This window comes from Brassica napus, chromosome C5 (assembly GCF_020379485.1).
Source record: "Brassica napus cultivar Da-Ae chromosome C5, Da-Ae, whole genome shotgun sequence".
NCBI classification, from domain to species: domain Eukaryota; kingdom Viridiplantae; phylum Streptophyta; class Magnoliopsida; order Brassicales; family Brassicaceae; genus Brassica; species Brassica napus.
This window is the reverse complement of record NC_063448.1, coordinates 21,470,853-21,493,897: the sequence shown is the minus strand read 5'-3', so window position 1 is coordinate 21,493,897 and position 23,045 is coordinate 21,470,853. Positions and strand designations below refer to the sequence as shown.

The window sequence follows — 23,045 nt, the reverse complement described above, 5'->3', positions numbered from 1 at the left end:
GCTATTTTATTTTCCTGTTGACTTAAATCCAGTCTCTACCCAAATGAGCTACAAGATTTGGCACGGGTGTAAATCTTATGTTATTCTAATTCCTACTTAGGTAAGTGTAAACATAACCGCCGAAAGTTTTTACCAAAAAAAAAAAAAAAACGGCCGAAAGTTACGTTCCAGTGTTACAATTTGTATTACTTTTACAAATATTAACTAAATTAAATTCATACTTATGTTGCACATAAATTCATACTCCAGTTGCATATTGATGCGTTGTTTTCTTTACTATATTTTTATATACTCCTAGAGCATCTATTTTGAAGTTTCCAAAATTCTATATTTAAAGTTTAAAAGTGTTCTTCTCCAAAAGAAAAATTTCAAACTCAATTTCAAAACTATTTATATTTTATAATATGGTCTTTATATTTGTCATAACTAATTTGAATGCATAAAAAATTTGTAAATAACTAGCACAAATATAAACATATTACAATAATATTAATTAATAAAATATTCTATTAAATATAAAAATTTAAATAAAAAGAACTTAATTAATATTAAACTTCAAACAAAATAACATATTATTTCATAAAATGATTTTCCTAATGCATATATGATCTATTAGTGCATTTTGAAGTAAAAATGACTCTCTTCATTTTTATTTTGTAGATTACGAGCTAAAAGTTGTTGAAATCGGGTAATATTGATATTTGTAAATACATAGATCAGAACAAGAAAGTAAAAGAAAAAATAAAATATTGCTAAAAGACTAATTTCTTTTCGATGATATTAATACTCGTGAATATATTCGATATGAACAATAAAGAATTGTACGAAAAAGACGTCAAAAAAAAATAACAACAACCATCTTCAGTTACACAAAAACAAATTGGACAATATTTGAAAATTTGAAAGTTCTGGATCAAACTTTTCTGGCTATTAGTGTTGTTGTAATATTTAAATTTGTGTAATTGTTATGTCTTCATGTAATTTTTAAAAATCTTTTTGTTAAGTTTTTTTTGTATATTATTGTTGTCTAAATCTAGCTTAAAATATTTTAAATTTTATTTTAAAGTTTAATTTAATTTTATGTGTAAAATTTAAAATCTAAAATTTAAAATCTGTAAATAAAATTTAAAATATTTATGAGATATAATTTTTTTAAGGATTAAAACAATAAACGAGAAAATATTTATGAATCATAAAGGTGATGTGTGATTATATAGACCAAAATGCAAATAAAAATATGAAACTTTAAATTTGAAGTTTTGAGTAGTGAAAGTTCAAATATAGAGTTTCACTCTTCTTGAAGTTTTGAAGTTTTTTTTTGAAAAGCAAAAAATATCATATTTGAAGTTATAAAATGTCTTTTGGAGATGCTCTTAATTAGGACTTCAATTCTTTTATGACATTTCGTAACAAACTCATTTGCCATTTGTATTACTTTTACAAATATTGACTAAATTAAATTCATACTTATGTGGTCGAAACTTTAGTTTACAAACTATCCACTAGTAAAGTTATTCTTGTCAAGAAAAAAGTATTTAAAATGAAATCGGCTACTAACTAAACTCAACCTGAGTGCCATCTTCCCTTTGAATCGGTTGAGCTAATATGAATTTTATCTGATGTTGTATAGAATAGTTTGAGCTGTTCATGAACCTGTTGACGTTGCGTGTTGCGTTGTACTTGGTCTTTATGCATAATCTTTTATTTTAATTGTTTATCTTCAAAGTTCGGTTCAAAGTATAAAATCGGTGGCATGGAGACCATTTGGCATATATATATAGTGGTTCAAATTATAAAATCAAGTGTTAATTGAATTGCATTAGTCAGTGCCAATGTTAACTCTATAAATTAATATTCGATAAATTAATAAATACTATAAATTAATAACTTTTCTGGTCCCGAATTAAGCCGGTTCAAAATAAAACACAAATCGATAAAATAATAAGATAATAATATTGTAGAAAATATTATATAAATATATGGTCCCATTAAAATCATAATTAATATTTTTTTATATATACATTTTATATAAATACAAACAACCAATTTTATTATTTGTTTTTATTTTACAATAATAGAATTATCTCTATATTTTCTTAACATTGCAATATATTTTGCTAATATTTAGTAAAATTATATCTAAGACACATTTAAATTTTATAAAACATATTTATATACATAAAATAAAACAATACAAAAATGTGAAAGTCGAACTTTAAGAATTTAATTAATGTATATACAGTAAAATCAATTATTTTAGTTGCTTTATAAGAAATTCATAAATATACTCTTTGTAAATTAATAACTCTATAAATTAATAAAATATTATAATTCCAACATTATTAATTTATAGAGTTTTATTGTACTTTGAGGTCAATGGCATATTGTTTGTGGTAAAGAAATAAATATTAAACTACAATTTTATAGATTTGTTTATTTTAGGTAAGAAGAACATAACACGTGAGTCACGAGCAGTAACCAACGACTTGAAGATTGTTTTTTGGTGAAAGACTTGAAGATTGTTGGCTTCCCATGCGCCATTTAATTGATTCATTCTTTCACAAATATCGTTTTCTCATTTCACAAAATAGTTTTATTACGTGCCTTAACTAAATATCCAAAATAGTTCGATAAAGTGGTCGGCTTATTACTTTATCTCCTTAACTGAATCCAAAAAAAAGTAGACGACACATCTTTTGTATGTCTGTTTCAGTCGACGTATCCTTAGAAGCTAGATGTGCTCATATACCGACAATGTAGAGAACAAGCACGCTGAAAAAGTGGGCTGTAAATCCAAAGCTATCTAACCATTTCAAATAACAGAAACAAGGTAATTGGCTAGGCTTAATCCAAAGAATTGGAATCAGACAAAGCTGCAGTTCCCACCAGTAAGAGCAGCTCCAATGGTAAGAGCCCATTAGGAATGAATAATTTAATAATTAATTGTGCGATTTGAAAAGGAAAAATCAATAAAGTAAATATAGCATCTTCAACTAAGTAGATATCTAAAGAACCGTGTGCTCATAAGCAAAATTTCTGCAAGTCTTGAAAGAGGATCAGACGAAAAGGAAACTTATGTGTATCAATCTAAAACCCAAATCAACCTACTTTACAAACACATACATGGATTCAACCAGCATTGATCAAAGAGAGAATATACCCATAAATTGATTGCCAACCTCTTCCAGTTCCAGTACAATCTCCACCTTGCACGATGAAATCATGAAACAAAATCAATACCAATGGAACAAACTTTCATCATCACTGTGATCTCAGTACAACTATAAATTCAGATTAGAAAATAAAGAACAGACCTTGATGATTCTGTGAAAGAGAACGTTGTCATTGTAACCTCTCCGTGATAGCTCGACGTTCCGGCAAGTTCTCAGGGAGTAATTGTAATACATCTGAGATGAAACCTTGCTAGAACACCATGTGTTCTAAGGTAAAACAGAGCCATCTCAGGTCTCAGATGTTTCTCATTGTTGTCCCATTTGTACCTGAATATATCCAACAAGTCAAGGCTGAGAATAAAATCTCTGAATCAAACAACCAAGCAAAGTAATGAAAGAGAGAAGCAAGTGTCTGATGAAAGCATATCCAAAAACGAACAGTGCCGAAACCAACAAGTGCCGATCACAAAATTTTGACCTTTTCTAAAACTCCTACCAGAAGGAAGAAAATTAAGAAACAAACGAAGCTCAACGATGGGAGCTTTAGACGAGCTAACAACATCATCAATCATGTCAAGAAGAGCAAAAGAAGAAGAACCTCGATCATGTCGATGAAGCGGATGATGTTGGGGTGATTGATCTTCCTCAAGATGAAAATCTACGACATCGCAATCTCCATAGCGATCTCCTTGATTGCAACCACGGTTCCATCTACAAGATGCATCCCTTCCCACACACCACCGATTTGTTGTCCCACTCTTAATCTACCAACATCGATTTCTCAGACGAAAAAAAAAATCATCGACGAACAAGAGGAAGAGAGAGAGAAGGCAGAAAACGCTTAGCCAGTAATAAAGCTGCACGTATAGGGTTTTTACAGATTCTAAAAGTGCTGTTTTAGACAGCGGTTCTCTTCCTTTTTCTCTTTTTTCATTTGTTTTTTTTAAGAACTTCTTTTAAAACCCTCCCTTGGAGGTGGTCTAAGTGTTCTGGATCTCCAAAACCAATTCCAATATTATTTTATTTTATTTGGACAGGGTTGTACACCGGTTCCATTCCATATAACGGGTGAACTATAATGAAGTCTCATGTAAAATATCAATCAAGGACTAGGACCATAGGACGATTAATGAGAGAATGAATTTATTAGAGATCGAGGCTTTGCGACACAAATTTTGAAAGATATAGAAGCATCTGTCTGTGTTTCAAAAAAAAAAAAAAAAACATCTGTCCTTTTTGGTGTAAAAGCTTATGTTATTTTGTTCTATACAAGTATCTTCACAACTTCTCTTGTTAATAAATCCAAAAACATTAAAATTTTATTTTAGTTCGAAGGATTTTTAGAAGACACTCGTATCAACTTACAAAAACAAAAATATCACGAGCGTTATTTAGAAAACAATTTTAAATTGGATTCCTGACTTATCTTCTAGTTATGTAGCCGCCATATCCGTTATGGGATAGGCACAATTAAAAATAAAACTATTTGAACTACCATCGCAAGTTCACAACGTAGTTTGTAGTGATACAGTTTTTTAGAGAAGAGCGTAAAGAATATCAAAATTGGTAATATACTTCACATGCAGAATTATTTTCTTAGCTTAAAAGAAATGAAGTTACATCGAAGGGATTAAACAAAGACTACGATGTTCTTCCGAGGTGGAATTTATTACAAACCAATCAATGAAAATTCAAACTGTTCTCTACTAAGTTGCAAGAAAAAAAAAATTAGAAATTCTCTATTAATTATCAACAATGTTAGTGTTTAGTGTGAAGCCAAATTCGAAACAAGTCAACTAAAAACGTGAGACGAGACCTTTCAGATGATTTTATACCAAGCCTACCATTCGAAGAATTATTTATGATTGTTTGTAAATGCCAAACTCTGGTGAACTGCTAGCCCCTAAACCAAAAAGAGAAATTGATGTTTCCAACGATCCCTAAAATATATATAAAGAAACATTCAAAATCATATTCATTGAGCCAAGATCAAGATTGGGTGTGACGACTTAATTTGTGTAATTTTCAGAACTTGTGAAATAACAATGATTGGAGTCACTTTCAGGATTGAATAGTTGCGCTAATAATAGATTCTTGTTAATGTTGGATAATTCTAAACTTGTGAAAAGTTAACATATTATTAGATGTTTAATACGTTAAGATAAATACAATAAAAAAATCTAGAAATAGTAAAATGAAGTTTTCTATTTAGGTTAGGTTTGTGTTTTTCATATCCCACATGTTAAAGGGAATTGTATTTCATATAAATACAAGTCTCATGGATAGGTGTTCCAAAAGAGATCTAAGAAAAATTGTTCTTATAATTCTTTGTTTCTAGAAATTTGAGTTAATCTCGGGTTGTCAATGAATAAGTATCTATTTATTTTAAGAGTGTGTATATTTAGTTCTCAAAAACAAAAGAGCGTGTGTATTCATGACCAAGACCAATTAGCATCTCGCCATGCAAACTGACTTCTTCATACTATTACCACAATTGGATTTGATGGTTTCATCAAAGTTTAATCAATTTAAACCAACGCAGCGAAGTCTCTCTCTCTCTCTCTCTCTCTCTCTCTCTCTCTCTCTCTTGTTAGCCGATGATTCCCCTATATGTTGGTTTAGTGTATCGGGGGTGTTAAATGAAAGGTACATTTCCACCAAATTTTAAGTGCCTGAAAACACAAAAAGAATGGTAAGTCTTTCATCGAGCCTTTCAAGTTGATCCATTTGTACTTTTGAGTATATCTTTATCACATACATGCCAATAGATCCATAATTCAACCTTAAGTGGCATCAACCAGAAGAAAAATGTGGGATCAGAAACCCGTGTTTGGGGTATTCTTTTGGTCTTTATCGCTGCAGAGAAGTAGTTACCATGATGAAGATGATGTGATTCATATATATATACATATCTCCAGGTACATTTGCTCTGATCTTCCAATACCCAAGCATATTCTTAAAGAAAGTTCATTTAGGAACCTCTTATCAACTACACAAGTTGATAATATCAAAATCATAGATGATAGATCATACCATGAAAAGACTGACTTGTAATAATTTAGCAAGCAAGTTAGATTCAGGGTCAAAAACAAAAGTCACTCTTTCCTCCCCAGGGTGTATTTGTAACCTACAAAAATCCTCTAATCATATCAACATAATACCATAAAGCTAATCCAATAGATACACCATATAAGGTTTTTTTGGGAAATCTACAAGATCTACATAAATCCAACGGTCAAGATTAGTAATACGATGGTGATATCGTCAATTTTGAGTGTTAGATTTATGTCAATCTTGTAGATTTCCCAATAGGTATCAACCAAGAAATAACATAAAACAGAGGAGAGAAAACAACCTATATACATGTGCAATGCATTTACTTAAAGCGCTTACACGATCCTTAGCAATATAATACAAGCTCAATGGGTTCTGTTCATATCCAATGTTTAGAGGTACTGTCATTAGAAAACTGCACCCAAATTAACAGTCATCAGATTTCTTCTATCATCCAAACTTCGACCATGCACATTATTTTGATTATCACACAGCCATGAAATGATAAGATAATGATTCAATCGGGCTTTACCCTGAATGGTATACTGCAAATGCATACTGAACCACATTAGTATTTGAGAGATCAAATTTACAAAGACCAATGCTACACTAGAATTCTGCGAGAGAAGATTCAAGCTAAGTCAAATGAGGAATTTTTTTTTGTTATATAAAGCTAAGAAAGTATGTAAATTTTAAAAAAATATCTAATGTATGAAAAGCATTGGGAATGAAGGAATTCCCAGGGATTCGAATATGCAGAAACAATTAAAGCAATAAGGAAATTATTAAGCAACGTTCTCGAATTCAAAAAACAAAATTAGCTTAACCTACTCCCACAGAGATAAACCCTATGTATTAGAATCCTAAAGACTAAATTTTGTTGAATTCTAGATTCTAAACATGCATAAAGATCGAGTTTGATAAGTTCACAAAACTACCTAACATCAACTTCCATTGACTAAGAATATTTTGCTCATTTAATTTTGTTTCAGGCGTTTAAACTATCACTTTTGATGCATTGAATAAAGTAAGACATAAACTAGGTCATGAGTCCAATTTCAACATTAAAGAACTTAAATGAAGAATCAAATATTGATAAATCATTATCTACAAATCATTAATCAATAAATCATGAAATCTAATTGAAACCATAAAACCCAATTAAAAAAAGAAAAAATTGGCTAAAAGAGACACTTAGAACTTGGATTTGTCCCACTAAAATTTTGTCTAAGATTTTTGTCTCATTAGGATTTTAATTACTGTTAATACGATTATACCCTTAGATTAATAAAAATTTAGCTTAATTAAAATAAATAATATTTGTTAATTGTTTTGTTAAAGCAATTTTAAAATTAAAAAGAAAAACGTAAAATAAGAAAAGGAAAAAAATACAGCTAACCTAATTTTTACTTTCTTCTCTCGTCTTCTCAAAGGAGAGCTTCCTCTTCTCTTCAATCGTGATTTCTTATTTTTCGTTCACAGGTTAAAATCTGCTGTCTCTGTTCTCTGTTTCTTTTTCATCGTGTATTCCTTCTTCTTGTACGTAAAAGTGAAATAACTTTGGATTCTGATTGTGGGTTTCGGAACAGGTGCAAATCCATTCATATTCATGGGGTATAGATACAGCACAAAAAACAAGCCTTGCACTTACGATGAGACCAAAACTTGCAAGCCTGCATTGGCCACTGCAGCGGATGAAAGTCATATTTTTTATAAGTGGTCAGAGGATGAAAGTCACATTTTTCAGATTTGGTCGGTGATAATCTTGATAGAGTTTCAGAGATCCCTCTTTGTATCAAGGATAAGTTCATTTTTATAGCTTTATAAGTGAAAGAGTTATATGGTTACTTAATTGCAAAAATCATATGGTTGGAAACAGTGAATAGGACATGTTATGAAAGACATTACAGAGGTGGTTTCTCAACCTTTACTGTGTTTTTTTTGGAGTTTCAGATGGTTGAGAGGTATGAACTCATGGTGCAGCACGCCAGGGGGGTCATAAAAACGTATGAAGGAACTTTAAGGGTTTTGGATGAGAGTGATAAAGAGCTAGTGCAATTGGAGGAGGGATATAACAAGATGATCGAGTATTTGAGAGCTTCAAACTAGTCTTGTAATCAATATTTCAAACTTTTAGAAAGAAAAAATTTGTTCTTTTGGTTTTTGTTACTGGTGCTTGTTCATTATGAAGAATGTTTTTGTATGGTAAAACTAATATTCATACAACTGTGTACTATATTAAGCTTGTATACAACGAAACTGTAACATTTGAGTCTCACCAATTGAAGTCGTCTCTGGTGCACGTAATAACAAACAAAGCATTACTCTGCTCAATGTCAGTCAGTGAGATCTGGAACTGAGACACATAAATTTTAGCATTCTCCATCGAGTAGGTCCACCAGCAGCATGGCTCACCTTCTTATCAAAGACCAAACTTTTTACCGTGTGTATAATCAACAGCCCCACCAAGCTTCTTAACAATTTTGATATCACACAAATCAACAATCTTAACAAGAAACATATTTTAGCTAATAGTTATATTTAAAATCCGGGTTAGAAATACCCAAAGCCTTTGTGTCCTAGTGTTTAAATGCTTTGGGAAGTTGTCGATGGTGGTGGGTTCGAACAACAGTTCTGTACTTTTTGACCTTTGCTCGAAATTTAATTAATTCAAACATCTTGGTAGAGAAAAACGTGGGGAAAAAGATATTGTGTGAGATTTACTTTATATTTAGAATAGATTTAGGAAATATAATAACCGAAATATGGTAACTTCTATATTTTTTGTGATTTGGTTATAATATTTATCATATGTAGAGCAGAACACTGTAGAGAGGGTGGAAAATTTATTCTCATGTACGCATATTGTAAGCTAAAAAGCAGAACAAGTTATGACACATAAAAAAAAGGTATTTCATAGAGTCGTGGTTATAAATTGTAATAAAACTACATGTAGACAAATGACATCTTGCTAGAATAATAACTGACAAAATCTAGATAAAATAGAATATACAAGAAATTTTTGTTTGTATTCTATACCTAAGATGAATCTACGTATAATTAATATCTGATTTCTAGATTAAGTAAATGACTAGAATGAGTATTTTATCTGTAGCTATGACACAAAATAAAATATGATTCCACTATTTTTTTAAAAAAAATTAAACATATAAATAGTCATACTTATGTTTCCAATGGTTTTCATATATATATATTTTTTTTAAACGTACTTTACTGTTTTTCCCATCACATAAGGGTAAAACAAGTCCAAAATAACTAAAAATATCAAAAATCCTATTGGGACAAATAAAAATTGAAAGTGTCTTTTTTTTTCTGTTTCTCCCTTAAAAAAACTACTCAAATATGACCGGAGAAACAAAGAAAAGATGAAGAATGCATAAATAAAAATCGGGGTTCATAACACTTCCACGAGGGAGAGTACAAATTCGTCTCCTCCAAAAATTATAAAACCTAAGAGTATGATGAAATGAAAGCATAGCCTATTCAATGGCTAAAAATAAAAGATATACGTTTAATTCACGTTCTAGTCGAAATTTAGCTTAAACCAAAATGAAAATAAATAAAAACTGAAATTTTCATTTTTTTTTTGTATAGAACCGGCAGATAGACCAGTCTTCAGTAAAACAATCATAACTTTCAATCTAACCGATGGATCGACTTCAAACTAGTGGCACAGAAAAGCTTACTCATTCTATATATTGTATCCAAATTTGAACTCAATCTCATCGTGGAAAATCCCCCATACATTGGTAAACTTCAGCTGCATCTAAAAAGTTCTACATCTTTATTTTCTCTTTTGCATCCAATTCGGCACCATCTACTCCAAATCGACCTAACACCTTAAAGACTCGATAAAAAGTAAAAGACTACGAGACAAACTCTGAAAATAAAAGAATCAAAACAAATGTTAGAAATTGGTGAAACACCGTTATCAGATACGATCTACACTGTTTTAGATCAATATACATAACCTTAACCAAATAGAAGCGTAACCTATCTTGGAATCTAAGTCACTCCTTTCAAACGTACTCTCTTAGTATCTTGTAGTAACACTGATATGATGTACTGCAAATATAGCGAGAGCAAAAGAAGCTTACTTTGGTTTGGCGGTACAAGCAAGATGGCAAGCTTAGTTTGGAGAGAGGTGATCTGGCGGCGCGTTGAGTGCATTGCTGAGGTTGAAAAATGTGTAATGGATGGAGTAATGGAAGGTTTGTAAAGTTTTTAACGATATTGATCGGGATCCAATAGACATTTTGCAATTAGTAGAGACAAAATTAACATTGTGGACTGAAACTCAAATCTTATTAATCCATAGTGAAACTCTACTATGAGAGAGGAAGAAAGACAAACCCCATCCATTAGATTAGGCATATGATGTTCTACGGATAGGTCGTGGAAGGAAAATGAGGTTTTATCGGGACACTGTTGGTATAGTACTTTTGAAGGCTTTGAGAGAATGATGGGAATAAGGAATACAAGACCAATTCTCACACACTTGCATTCATAATTTGAAGCTCTTATATGGACAGTGGAATGCATGATAGCTTTCAGATAAATTCACGTGACATTTGTGAATTGTGACATATTGTTCTACATTAGTGAAAATGATTTTTGAAACAGATGAATGATCTAATTTTGCAACATATATGGAGGAGATTCGAAGATGTACGGAAATGTCTCATATCATTCACATAGGTAGAGAATATTAACTGAGTCTATTCTATCGATGACAAAACAAATTAACAACTTTGTTTTTATTTGAGATCAATTTGTATTTATTTTTAGTTTAATTACTAATATTTATTAAATGGCATAATAATATTTAAAAGCTAAAAAAAATTAGTATTTAATATTTTATAACCATATAAAATAAAGTGCATAAATTTTAGAAAAGATAATTAACTTTTATTTTTGGTTTAATCTATCTATCTATATATATAAAGAATACTTTCCTCACACATGAGGAAGCCACGTCATCAATTCGTTGATCCTGGACGTGACATGTGTTCTCTCTCACTCTACGCTACGTTTCATTAACTGTTTTACCTAATAGTTTTGGGCTTTGTATTTGGGCTTTATGATTCTTTATGCTGATAGAGCCCGAAAGCGACCAAACGCATATCGTCTTCCTCGGTTTCAGAACGAGTTTAGGGTTCATCCTCCTCTTCCCGTGAACTTCTTCAACTTCATTGTCCCACTCTCACTCTGATACATCGATGGAATCTTTTGGTCTTCCCAATGGCACTCAACTTTGGATCAAGGACCCTCTCATCACTTTACCTCTGATTTTGTTTTCTAATCATCCTGGGGTTTTTGTGTATACATTCGATTGAATCTGAATACTTTCCAAAAATTGGGTTTCTCGAGAAAATCCGAGTTTCAATTGTGTTTCAAAGTGTTTTAATTTATTTTTTCACATCCAGTCCAGTAATATCGTTTTTTTTTAAATTGTGGAGTTGGTGGATTTGATTTCAGGTTTTTGATTGATTCCAATTTCGGTGAGGGTTGATCTAGGGTTACCCGAACCAGAAAATCTTCCAGAGCTCAATCTCCGTTGTCGACCAATTACCTATCATGATGAACTCAGTAGACTCTCATCATCAAGAGCCAAGGAGCATCACAAAGTCATCATCTAGCTTCCGAGTCTGCTGTGACGGATCTCGATCAGCTTCAATCGACGTGTTCATCCTAATACCGTTATCATATCTTATGGGTTCTTGATCATTCCTAACAGAAAATTCATCACTGTCAAAGCCGTTTTTAACAATTTCGCTGTGAGACGACTGAACTAGAATGGATTAGTATGGAAACAAATTCTTAAGTTTTGTTTTCTTGTTTTTTTTTCCTCTGTTTTATGTGTTATTTACCGCCGTTTGTGTTGTGGTAAAGGACTCAGAGGAAGTGGTGTATATAAGAAGAAGTGCTGCATATCAAGCTATTAAGATATACAAAAATTACCGGAAGAGACTGTAGCTTACCGCCAAGCCCGTGCTTTGGAGCGTGTACGGATTTGCAATCAGAATACTGTTGGACCCAATTTCGGCCAGTACATTAATGGGCCACGATCAAGAATATGGGATGTGAAGAGTTAAAGCCCATAGCGAGCACGCGAGCTCCAGACGGAGACTTTGAAGATCCAGAGATCGCGGAACGGTTGCGAAGATCACGGACAGCCCATTATAAGAAGAGATCGATGCATAAGAAAGGGGACACGTTGAAAACCCTAGAGACAGCTACACCCATACTTCGACCTTGTTTTTATCCAGTTTTAGATCTTTTCTTTTAACGATCTCATTTGTAACATTCGATCTTGTTTAACTCATTGTATTCGATCTTACTTATCAATAAAATCCACTTTCGCCTACTGGAATCTGATTATATTGTTGTGTTCTAAAGTTATCGTTGCCTACATCATTTATCTTCCCTAGATTAAACTCCGGATCACTACTAAATAGTTAGTGTAGATTAGGATCTACAAATACTGTTGAGATCTTTGTTGATGATAAATACAATATCCATGACGCCGAGAAGACTTATGAGGTAAGATTTTTGCAATCCCTTTTTTCCTTGGGTTTGTGATTGTTCCTTGGAGCAAGTAATGTTTCTTTGGACAAGTGGATTTTTTCCAGACTGGGGTCATGCTAATGCAGTTATCTTATTGTAGAATGATGGACCAGATTGAAGCTTTTAGTCAGAGGGAGAGATGGATGATACTTTAATGCTAATGGGAACTTTGTAGAATATTTTAGCGACAAAGAAGTCAAGATGCAGATCAAACATTGGTTTAACGTTTTAGGAAAATGAGCAAGATAAAACATTGGTTTATGTTTTAGGAACGTGAGCAAGATCAAATGCAAAATTTGAAAGAGAGTCAGCAATTGCAAGTGTGAAAATGGGCACACAGCTTCAAGACTCTATCAGTAAATGTATACAATAATTATAAGGTCATTTGTATTGCTATCAACTGGTAGCTTACATTACAATGACGTTGTGAGTGAAAAATGCATAGGCAAGGCCAATATCTGAGTAAAAACGGTTATGCAGAGAGTATTAGTAAGATTCACTTAATATTGCCAAAAAAAAAAAAAATTATGTTTGACAAAATATTTTAGAAAATCAACGTAAAAAAAACTGAAAAATAAATTATTATTTTTTAAATATAAACCAAATTTTTGTATTTATCGAAACAGAATAAAATTAATATATAAACTAAAAACTATCAGAAAATTAGCTTGATGTCTTGGTTAACTCTAAAAATATAAAAATAATTTTAATTAAATATTTAATATCAAAACTTCATATCTTAAAGCAAAATGAAAACCAATATCAAAAGAACTATAAATAAAAAAAAATTAAAAGGAAATTAAATTGATATTTAGAATACTTTTATGGAAAATCAATATAAAAATTTAACTAACAGAACTAAAGAAATAGTATCTTACAAATGTAAACTTACAAAAATGATATTCTTAAATAAACTATAATCAACATAAACTTTAAAAGAAATTAATCTAAATAAATTAAATTGATCTCTAGACTACCTATTTGAAAAATCTTATCTCTAATATAAACAAGGCTATATTTTGAAGTTGGAATTGACTAAATCTTAGTAGATGCAGACGGTGGTGGGTATCAAATAACTCCAAGTTGAAGTTGGAGTTGATGAATATTTTGAATCTTTATCTCCTGTGTATAAATGTTGCATGTATCTCTAATATATGATTGAATCTTACACATGTTTTACCGTTTTAGCAATAGGAATTTCAGATGGAGTTGTAATCCATGCCACATCTCACTTAGCATGCGGTTCCCTGGTGTTTCAGCAAATAAAAATGCGTCTAAGCTAACGGTGAAATATAAAATAAGAGACCTATGGATTTTGTGCAGAAGGTAAAAGAGCTACATGGATTGCAATGGTTAGACTAATAACAATAACCTTCACATTGGATACACCATGGTTCAGACGCAATAAGTTCTGGCTTCTTAGAGCGGATCAAATTTCTTGATTTTTTAGACATCTTACATAGACAAAATAATCAACTAATTACAGGAAAGAAAAACGAATACAAAATAGATGACAATGACTCTAAACCAAACTCGCCTTTGACCTCTTTGATGGATAGACCTTCAACGTTATTCTTCATCTTCACCATCCTTATTCATATGATTTTTGTATATTCAAAATTTTATAATTTATCTACACATAGAGTAGAAAAGATTAAAGTGAAAATGTATATAAGTGTGAAGAATATTGGTCAGTTCAGACGATAAATACAATCATTTTCATCCATGGGTGATCTCTATTAGTTTTGTTTTGCTTTCTCATATTAGTATTGACACGTTCTCTTTCAAAGGTACATTTAAAAGGTAAAGAAGTAGATTTAATTCATCTATATTTTTAATCTCTATCTAAAATCTCAACATCTTAACTTTGTACCTAGATAAAATCTTATTTTTAATAGTTACAAAGGCTTAACATGCTCTACAAACAACCGAGAAAAAACGGACTTTTTTCCAAAAAAATGTATATTAAATTTTAATAATAATTAAAAATAAAAAGTACTTTAAATGAAATAAAATTCTATAAAACTGGTAAAATAATAAAAACATACAACCAGAAATAACCACGTAGAACTTATCCAACATTTATAATATAGTATACGCCACAAACTTTTAATATAGACACAACCATCAAAAACAAACACAATAAATCTTAACATATATAACCCTTCCACGTCCAAACATTCTTGAAAAACATAAACGTTATTAATTTATTATACACCTCTAGCACCATAAAACACATGCAATGAAAATATACAATAATATAATTATATACATCACACATAAAGTATATTATAGGCGTAACGCGTGCCGATCTTAATACGTAATAAACTACTAAAAACGAAAGTATTTAAAACTGAAACCTTACACTAATATAAGAGTTATTCTTGGGTTCACCCCCTAGGGTGAACCTAAAGGTTCACCAACCAATAGAAAATTATCATTTTAAATCTAGTATCTTTTAATTATGGAAACCAAATAACTTGGCAAATTATATTATTTTTTCAAAATAAAATTTTAAAATAAATAAAAATAATATATAAAAAACGAATTCAAAAAAAAAAATGTTGTCAACAAAACACTAAACCCTAAACTCTAATACTAAACCCTAAACTCAAATCCTAAACCCTAAATCCTTGGGTAAACCCCTAAACCCTTGGAAAAACACTAAACATGTTGTCAACAAAACACTAAACCCTAAACTCTAATCCTAAACCCTAAACCCTTGGGAAAACCTTAAACCCTTGGGTAAACCCTAAACCCTTGGGTAAACCCTAAACCCTTAGGTAAACCCTAAACTCTTGGAAAAACACTAAACATTTGGATAAATTCTAAATTATAAATCTTAAACACTAAACTCTAAATCTTAAAAATAAATATTTTTTTTAAATAATATTTTTTAGAACTATTGTTATTTTTATTTATTTAATTTTTTTATTTTTTATTTTAATAGCATAATATAATTTGGCAAGTTATTTTCTTTCCTTAATTAAAAGATACTAGATCTAAAATGACAACTTTCTATTGGTTGGTGAACCTAAAGGTTCACCCTAGGGGGTGAATCCAAGAAAAAGTCCTAATATAATATGTCTAAATCAAAAATTTTAAAAACTGAGAAACCAAACCAAAACTTGACTGTAATCTGAATTGAATACAATATTCTTTTGTTTGACGGGATGGATTATAGGTGTGCCTAATGAACTGTTCTATTTATTAATGGGCCTCATACATTTTAGGCCCATCAGTCCGAAAACGCAAACCAAATAAAACCGTAGCTTAGTGAAAATTTGGATGTAGTCAAGGTTTGGTCCAGGTGGTTAAGCGAACGCGAACTCATCGTTATTCTCTGCAGGCTGGTTTATTGAGTAGTATATTTGCTACTGTTCAGATGTAAACACTTGTCAATACATCGCGAAAATACCAGGTGTCGCGTTGCTATTGGTTTCTTACACAACATGAGATGACGATGAAAACAAAGTAAACATGTAGATTTGATCGCACAATATAATTCGGCAAAATAAAATAAAAATAAATCAAATTTTATTCATCGATATCTCCGCTCGGCGTCGTCACTCTTTTGAATCTACCATTGTTCTGTTTTATATACACTTTTTTTTTTTTGTAATTTGCATAGCTATATATATAACTGTACCAATATTCCCCCAAGATTTAATTGTCCCGAGCTCCGTGGCAAAAAAAAATGTCTGCTATAATCCATGGAGCTGGAGCTGCTACGGCTTTATCGACGTTTAATTCCAAGAAACTCGTTGCTCGATCTCGCACCAATCTTCCAGGTTCGAATTTCGATTTCTATTGGTCCGAAGGATTTGCAAGATCTAAAGCAGTTTGGGTTTTGATGCAGGGAGGAGCAAGAGATGCATTGTCGCTGCTGGATCTGATGATGGGAGTAAGAGCTTTGGCTCTTCTAGCCTCAGTCTTCGTCACTCTCACAAATTGATTGCTAATAATGCTGTCGCGGTATGCGTTTTTGTCCTCTCATTTTTTTGTTGTTGTGTGTTTAGAGTTTCTCCTTTGAATCTACAATCAATTTACAGCTTGTTCTTTTTTTTTTTTTTGGTAGACGAAGGCGGACACATCAGCGACCACTGGGTACGTTTTGCAATTTGGAATCTGTATTTTCCTCAACTTAATTCTCTAGCATGACTTGCTGATTGAAGGATTTAGATACTTGCTTGAACAAATCTATATCTTTTGTTATACAGCAACATAGGTTGCAGCATTGCATGTCAATGGGAATCAAAGTTAAGCCAGAGAGCAGCTAGTTGTTATTCTTTTTTTGTGCATCCTGGCCAGTTATAGATTAGGAAACAAATTCTCTTTTGAAAAGGGTGTGAGATCTAGGAGGTTTCCAGAGACATTGGTTTTCAAATCCATAGCTGATATTTGGTAAAAAAGGATTGCATTCTTTGTTTTTGTATTCTTCCCACTGAGTCATGTCTTTGTTTGTGTTGATCAAGCAAAAGATGTTGTTTATAGGTTGAATATTTTACATCAAAACATTTATCTCATGTCTGATAAATTTTCAGCAAACCAGTTCATCTGTTACTTGTTTCAAATCCATGAGATAAATGTTTGTGTTGATCAAGCAAACCAGTTCATCTGTTACTTGTTTCCATTTCAACATAAGCCCATTGGTTTCTCACATGTTCATTTTCTTTATTGTAAAGAATAACACATTTCCTGCTCTACCTCGAAAGTCCAGTGTTTCAATGCTCATACTCTAACCATGTAAACTAGATGCCTTTTCTGTATAACCAATTTTTTTTTTTTTTTTTGTCATATGAACTTGCAGACATGAACTACTGCTTTTCGAGGCTCTTCAGGAAGGTCTGGAAGAAGAGATGGACAGAGATCCACATGTATGCGTCATGGGTGAAGACGTTGGCCATTACGGAGGATCCTACAAAGTAACCAAAGGCCTTGCCGATAAATTCGGCGACCTCAGGGTCCTCGACACTCCCATTTGTGAAAACGCCTTCACTGGTATGGGCATTGGAGCCGCCATGACTGATCTAAGACCCGTCATCGAAGGTATGAACATGGGTTTCCTCCTCTTAGCCTTCAACCAAATCTCCAACAACTGTGGAATGCTTCACTACACATCTGGTGGCCAGTTCACAATCCCAGTCGTCATCCGTGGTCCCGGTGGAGTGGGACGCCAGCTTGGCGCTGAGCATTCGCAGCGGCTGGAATCTTACTTCCAGTCCATTCCTGGGATCCAGATGGTTGCTTGCTCCACTCCTTACAACGCCAAAGGCTTGATGAAAGCAGCGATAAGAAGTGAGAACCCTGTGATTCTGTTTGAACACGTTCTGCTTTACAATCTTAAAGAGAAGATCCCGGACGAAGAGTACATCTGTAACCTTGAAGAAGCTGAGATGGTCAGACCTGGAGAGCACATTACCATCCTCACTTACTCGAGGATGAGGTACCATGTGATGCAGGCAGCTAAAACTCTGGTGAACAAAGGGTATGACCCTGAGGTTATCGACATCAGGTCGCTGAAGCCGTTTGATCTTTACACGATTGGGAACTCGGTGAAGAAAACGCATAGGGTTTTGATAGTGGAGGAGTGTATGAGAACCGGTGGGATTGGAGCTAGTCTTACGGCTGCCATTAATGAGAACTTTCATGACTATTTAGATGCTCCGGTGATGTGTTTGTCTTCTCAGGACGTTCCTACGCCTTATGCTGGTACTCTGGAAGAGTGGACTGTGGTTCAACCGGCTCAGATCGTGACCGCAGTTGAGCAGCTTTGCCAGTGAAATTCATGTTCTTATCCGGTGAACCATTATTTACCATTTTCCTATCAGTTTCCTTTGTCTTTAACTTAGTTCGTAAGAATTTGTCCAAGTGGTTTGGGTTTGTTAAATGTTTGTTCTCTTTTGTTGTGTTGGGTATATGATTTTGCAACTTTGTTAATTTATCTCCTACATTTTTATTTTGAATCTCAGAATTTTATTATGTTTTAAAAATAGTCTACAGATTTCGAATGAGAGACATTTTTCACCATAGGATACAACTTGACTATTTGTGTTTTGAGTACTACTATAATCAGTGTTTTTAAAACCGGACCGATCCGATGGTCGGACCGGGTTCGACCGTGAACCGGTTATATAGCCGGGTTGGTCTAGTAATTGGTTCGACCATGAACCGGCCACATAGCCGGATTATATTTCAAAGTTATTAAACCAATAAAAACCACTAAAACTATCGAAAATCTATAAACCATTCATATAAACAAGAAACTAATTTATATTTATAATATTTTATGTTCAAAATTGATTTATATTTTAGCTATGCATCATGTTTACTAATATTACTTTTATATTCACATACTAAAAAAATATTAAACCATATTATTGAACCAGGTTTGACCCGGTTGAACCATATTGAACCGTGACCCAAAATATTTCCGGTTAAGCTTCCGGTCCGGTTTTAAAAACACTGACTATAATGGATTCGAAAAAATAGTGCAATAAAAGATGAATAAATGCAATAAATGATACAAAGATTTAACTTAGTTTGCAAATTATCTACGAGAAAGGGTGTTAGTGGGAATTGAAATTATAATGAGTCTTAGAATTTTCAAGTCTAGTGTTATTGGTTTATAGATTCTATAATTCTATACAAAATCATTTGTTATTCAAATAGTTTAGATTTTTACGATTTTACAAATCTATTAAAGTAAATGTTATTTGGAGTTAGAATTATTAACATTTTAACTCACCAAACAAGATATTGAGAATACTACATGTTTCCATTGAATTCTTATAATCATTACATTACTTTATTTTCATAGATTTTCACAAAATACAAAATTCTCTACAATTCTTTCCAAATTTAATAAATCTCTCAACTTTTAAAATCAACGAACTCTACAGAAATCTAAGTTCCACTAACAAATATTACAAATAATAAACGTAGAATAATATATTTCAAATTAGCTACAAGAATACAACTTGAATATAAACAATGTACATGTACTATTTAGAATAATCATAACCTTTGCATTTTCTTTACACTTAGTTATAAGTTAGAAGGACATACACAAGCCATACCCTTTTTGTGGATCCAGACCAAGACTTTATTACAATAAACCCCAAGTTAAAGCAAAACCAAAACCTTCTAGTACCAATAACCAATTTACAAAAATGAACAGAACAAACATTGGTTTCCTTATCACCACTTGGCAGATTTACATTTAGCAGCTCTTCCTGGATCATTCAAGTAAGAACCAAAAGTCTTAATGACTTGTTCGTACGTTGGCCTTTTGTAATCAACTGCTTGCTCTACCACTTCTTCCTGTCTCGCCCACTTCCACTCCGCAAACTCTGAATCCGCTTCGTTGTTAGCTAGATTGATCTCTCTTTCATCCTCGTCGTTTATCAGTCTCACTAGAAACCTGTGTGGATTCAAAACATTGAACCATTCATTCTCTCTTGCAAAACACTTTGTCCTAATTTAGGAGGTACTGAAGACTCACCATTTCTGCGCCTGACCATGCCATTCACCTCCCCAGAGCCGGTTAACCTTTGCTTTTACTGCCGGTGGGAAATCATATGTTAACCAAGTTGGAACCTGTTTTAAGACATTTAAGACGACAGAGAGAAAATCATTGGTAAATGGCTCTGATTCAAAATCATCTGTGGTGTGTTAGTAAGTAAAGAGTAGAGACCTCAGCTATGATTGCAGCTGAAACGACTCCAGTTTCTTCTTGTAGCTCTCTCATGGCTGCTGACTTTGGATCCTCTCCATCTTCAATGCCTCCCTGTAACATCTTCGGTTTAGTGAGCTTTGTAAAAAACTTCAGAGCATTGAACGTTTTCAAGAAATGTTAAGACTCTCAGTACGTTAAAACTGCTATGAATTTAACCGATCGACAAACATCTTGTTAAAATTCTTTATCAAATCTTAACCATCTATAACACTAGAATGGTGTTTAAAATTTCAGCAATATGATACAGGTTCTCTAAAACAACAAAAAATATAACACATTAGGATATACTACTAGATAAACATATGGAAAACGCGAAAACTTCATAAGTCAACTGAGTCATTAAACACACACCTGCGGCATCTGCCATGCTCCAGGAACATTCAATCTTGAAGCTACAAATACCTGAGAACCATACATAATTAAAGGTCACAAACTAAATTCAGTTTTACTAACCAGTGGCAAACCAGTAATTTAGGAGAGAGCTGAATTAGATGATTGAAAATAATGTTACCAAATTATCTGAATTGATTAGACAAACACCAACATTGGGACGATAACCAGGAGGTAGATTCTCCATTCCTGCTGAAAGCAACATTCACCACTTGATACATCAAGACAGGAGATTATGTGGTATATAATTATAAGAATTTTTAGCTTCATCTACTCCTTTTTTTAGCTCTATCTACTTAACGCTACCTATATTATTGTTTTCATTCTTGCATATCCAGAAATGTTTTTATGTTACTACAAATAACGAAGGCGGGAGAGAGATTTCAATTTTCTGTTAGCAGATCTTAGAACTTTTGAACAGATTTTCCTAAAATAAAACCTAATAACTCTTCTATTGTTATACTTTCGGACCGAAGAAAACAAATCAAAACACTTGTGAACACAAAGAGCAAATCTAAAACGTACAGATCTAGAATAAAAAATCAAGAATCGAACGAAGGAACAAACCTTTGCCTTTTTCTGAGCTTTGACTTCTTTAAAGCAGGAGAAAAGTTTTAACCCAAGGAAGCTACAAAGAAGAACATGTGTAAGAAAGCACACGTATACCTTTTCATACTATTATATACATGGAGAATTGGATTCGGTTTTTAAAACGATAACGTTTTGATATACCAGCCTATTCCTTTTCTGTGTTCTGACTCTGACTATTTGACATCTTATTTTAACTGTTTATGTTGGTCGGGGCCCACCGATGACTTATTTAACTTAAATTTAGCTGCCACGTGTATTTTATAAAGACAAAATTAATATTTACAGTTTTTTGTCAACGTTTCTTTTCCAGTTTTTGATTTGTTTGGTTTAATATAAAACCTGGTTATAAATTTTAAATTAGTTGACAACATGAACAAATTTCGCATTTGTTAACTACTTATGTAAAATTGGTTGACTTTGCTGGGGAATATATACTATGTGCATATGCAGAAAATAATGAAATCGAAAGTTGTATTTTGATGGAGAAAAAACGTGATGTGGCGCTTCACGGTGGACGATTATTTTAGTTGTTTTAAGAAAGTTTGATGTCATTGTCAATATTTTTCTTACAAGGACAAAAAGAAAGACATTAGCAAGTTGGCAGAAAATATATAATCTTTGGGAAATAATAGGGTAGTGATATAATTCCTCCGTTCTTTAAAGATATATATTCAATAGAAAAATTTTGTTTCTAAAAGATTCAATTTTTACATTTTTAATGCATCTTTTATTAACTAATTGCAAACTTTAAAAATTTTAATTGCATTAATTGATTTTTTATTGGTTTAAAATTGTGGAAAAAAATAAACACAAAAAATTATTCAAATTTAATATGTTTTATTAAAATGTGCGAAAAAACTAGAATACAAGAGAGAGAGTATGATATAAAGGTCGGCGCATGTTAACAAGACGGCCTGGAAAGTGGAAAGTAAGTTAGCACAAAGGAACTTGGATGTTTTAAGCGAACGAAGAAAAATTGGGAGATGGAGTCAATGAGTGGACAGAGAGAGAGACGAACGTGCGGTGGTGGGGAAGCCAGGTGGTGGGGAAGCCAGGGAGTTGACTTAATAGTGAATTAGTGATCATTTTGTTAAGTTGTGTAGTTTTTGTCATTATTAATTACGACAAATAGGTATGGTTGGTAATCAATTGTCTCTCCACTCAATCACGGGTGATAAATAAAGGGAAAGCTGCCACCATCTTCTTTATCGTGGTTTAGGATAATTAAACATAAACCAAAGAAAGAGATGGTAGTGATTCTTTTTTGATATTTACGAGGAGTTTCCTGGCTTCCACATCGTGGATCCAGACTAGCCACGTGGCAGGTTTATAGCCTTTGGCGATCATTTGGTATGGATTAGGTCACGTGTTAGTCTCCTCGGGTCGAATAATCCATGTGAAATCTTCGGTGGCCAGTGCGAGTCGAATTCGGGGCCGTACTTGCAACCACAAGCCGTATACCACCAGACTAACTCGTCCTGGTTAGATGGTAGTGACTCTCCTAATGAAAT

General features: G+C 32.6%; 2 protein-coding genes and 2 long non-coding RNA genes across 7 annotated transcripts; 2 read left to right on the top strand and 2 right to left on the bottom strand.

Moving 5' to 3' along the window:
- Positions 1-2,917: 2,917 nt before the first annotated feature.
- On the bottom strand, positions 2,918-4,119 carry LOC106370535. The gene is made up of 3 exons (XR_001274325.3): positions 3,772-4,119; positions 3,315-3,500; positions 2,918-3,206 (listed from the first exon to the last, which is right to left on the bottom strand). It is a non-coding gene; the product is annotated as an uncharacterized LOC106370535 (long non-coding RNA).
- A 5,036-nt stretch (positions 4,120-9,155) lies between these two features.
- LOC106370537 lies at positions 9,156-12,615 on the top strand. Its single transcript, XR_001274327.3, has 2 exons — positions 9,156-12,052; positions 12,141-12,615. It is a non-coding gene; the product is annotated as an uncharacterized LOC106370537 (long non-coding RNA).
- Positions 12,616-16,314: 3,699 nt separating this feature from the next.
- LOC106372077 (pyruvate dehydrogenase E1 component subunit beta-2, chloroplastic) lies at positions 16,315-18,808 on the top strand. Its single transcript, XM_013812206.3, has 4 exons — positions 16,315-16,606; positions 16,675-16,790; positions 16,894-16,922; positions 17,626-18,808. The coding sequence occupies exons 1-4, from the start codon at positions 16,513-16,515 to the stop codon at positions 18,596-18,598; spliced, it is 1,212 nt and encodes a 403-aa protein (XP_013667660.1). The 5' UTR covers positions 16,315-16,512; the 3' UTR covers positions 18,599-18,808.
- Positions 18,809-19,802: 994 nt separating this feature from the next.
- On the bottom strand, positions 19,803-21,680 carry LOC106370538 (nudix hydrolase 25-like). 4 transcript variants are annotated; one of them, XM_048756565.1, is made up of 6 exons: positions 21,511-21,680; positions 21,065-21,132; positions 20,905-20,955; positions 20,512-20,613; positions 20,320-20,414; positions 19,803-20,238 (listed from the first exon to the last, which is right to left on the bottom strand). In XM_048756565.1, the coding sequence occupies exons 2-6, from the start codon at positions 21,128-21,130 to the stop codon at positions 20,016-20,018; spliced, it is 537 nt and encodes a 178-aa protein (XP_048612522.1). In that variant the 5' UTR covers positions 21,131-21,132; positions 21,511-21,680; the 3' UTR covers positions 19,803-20,015. The 4 variants fall into 4 exon arrangements, with proteins under 4 accessions (XP_048612522.1, XP_013665989.1, XP_013665990.1 ...); XM_013810535.2 differs by having other exon boundaries at positions 20,512-20,604; XM_013810536.3 differs by having other exon boundaries at positions 20,512-20,604; positions 21,065-21,135; positions 21,511-21,594.
- Positions 21,681-23,045: the final 1,365 nt, after the last annotated feature.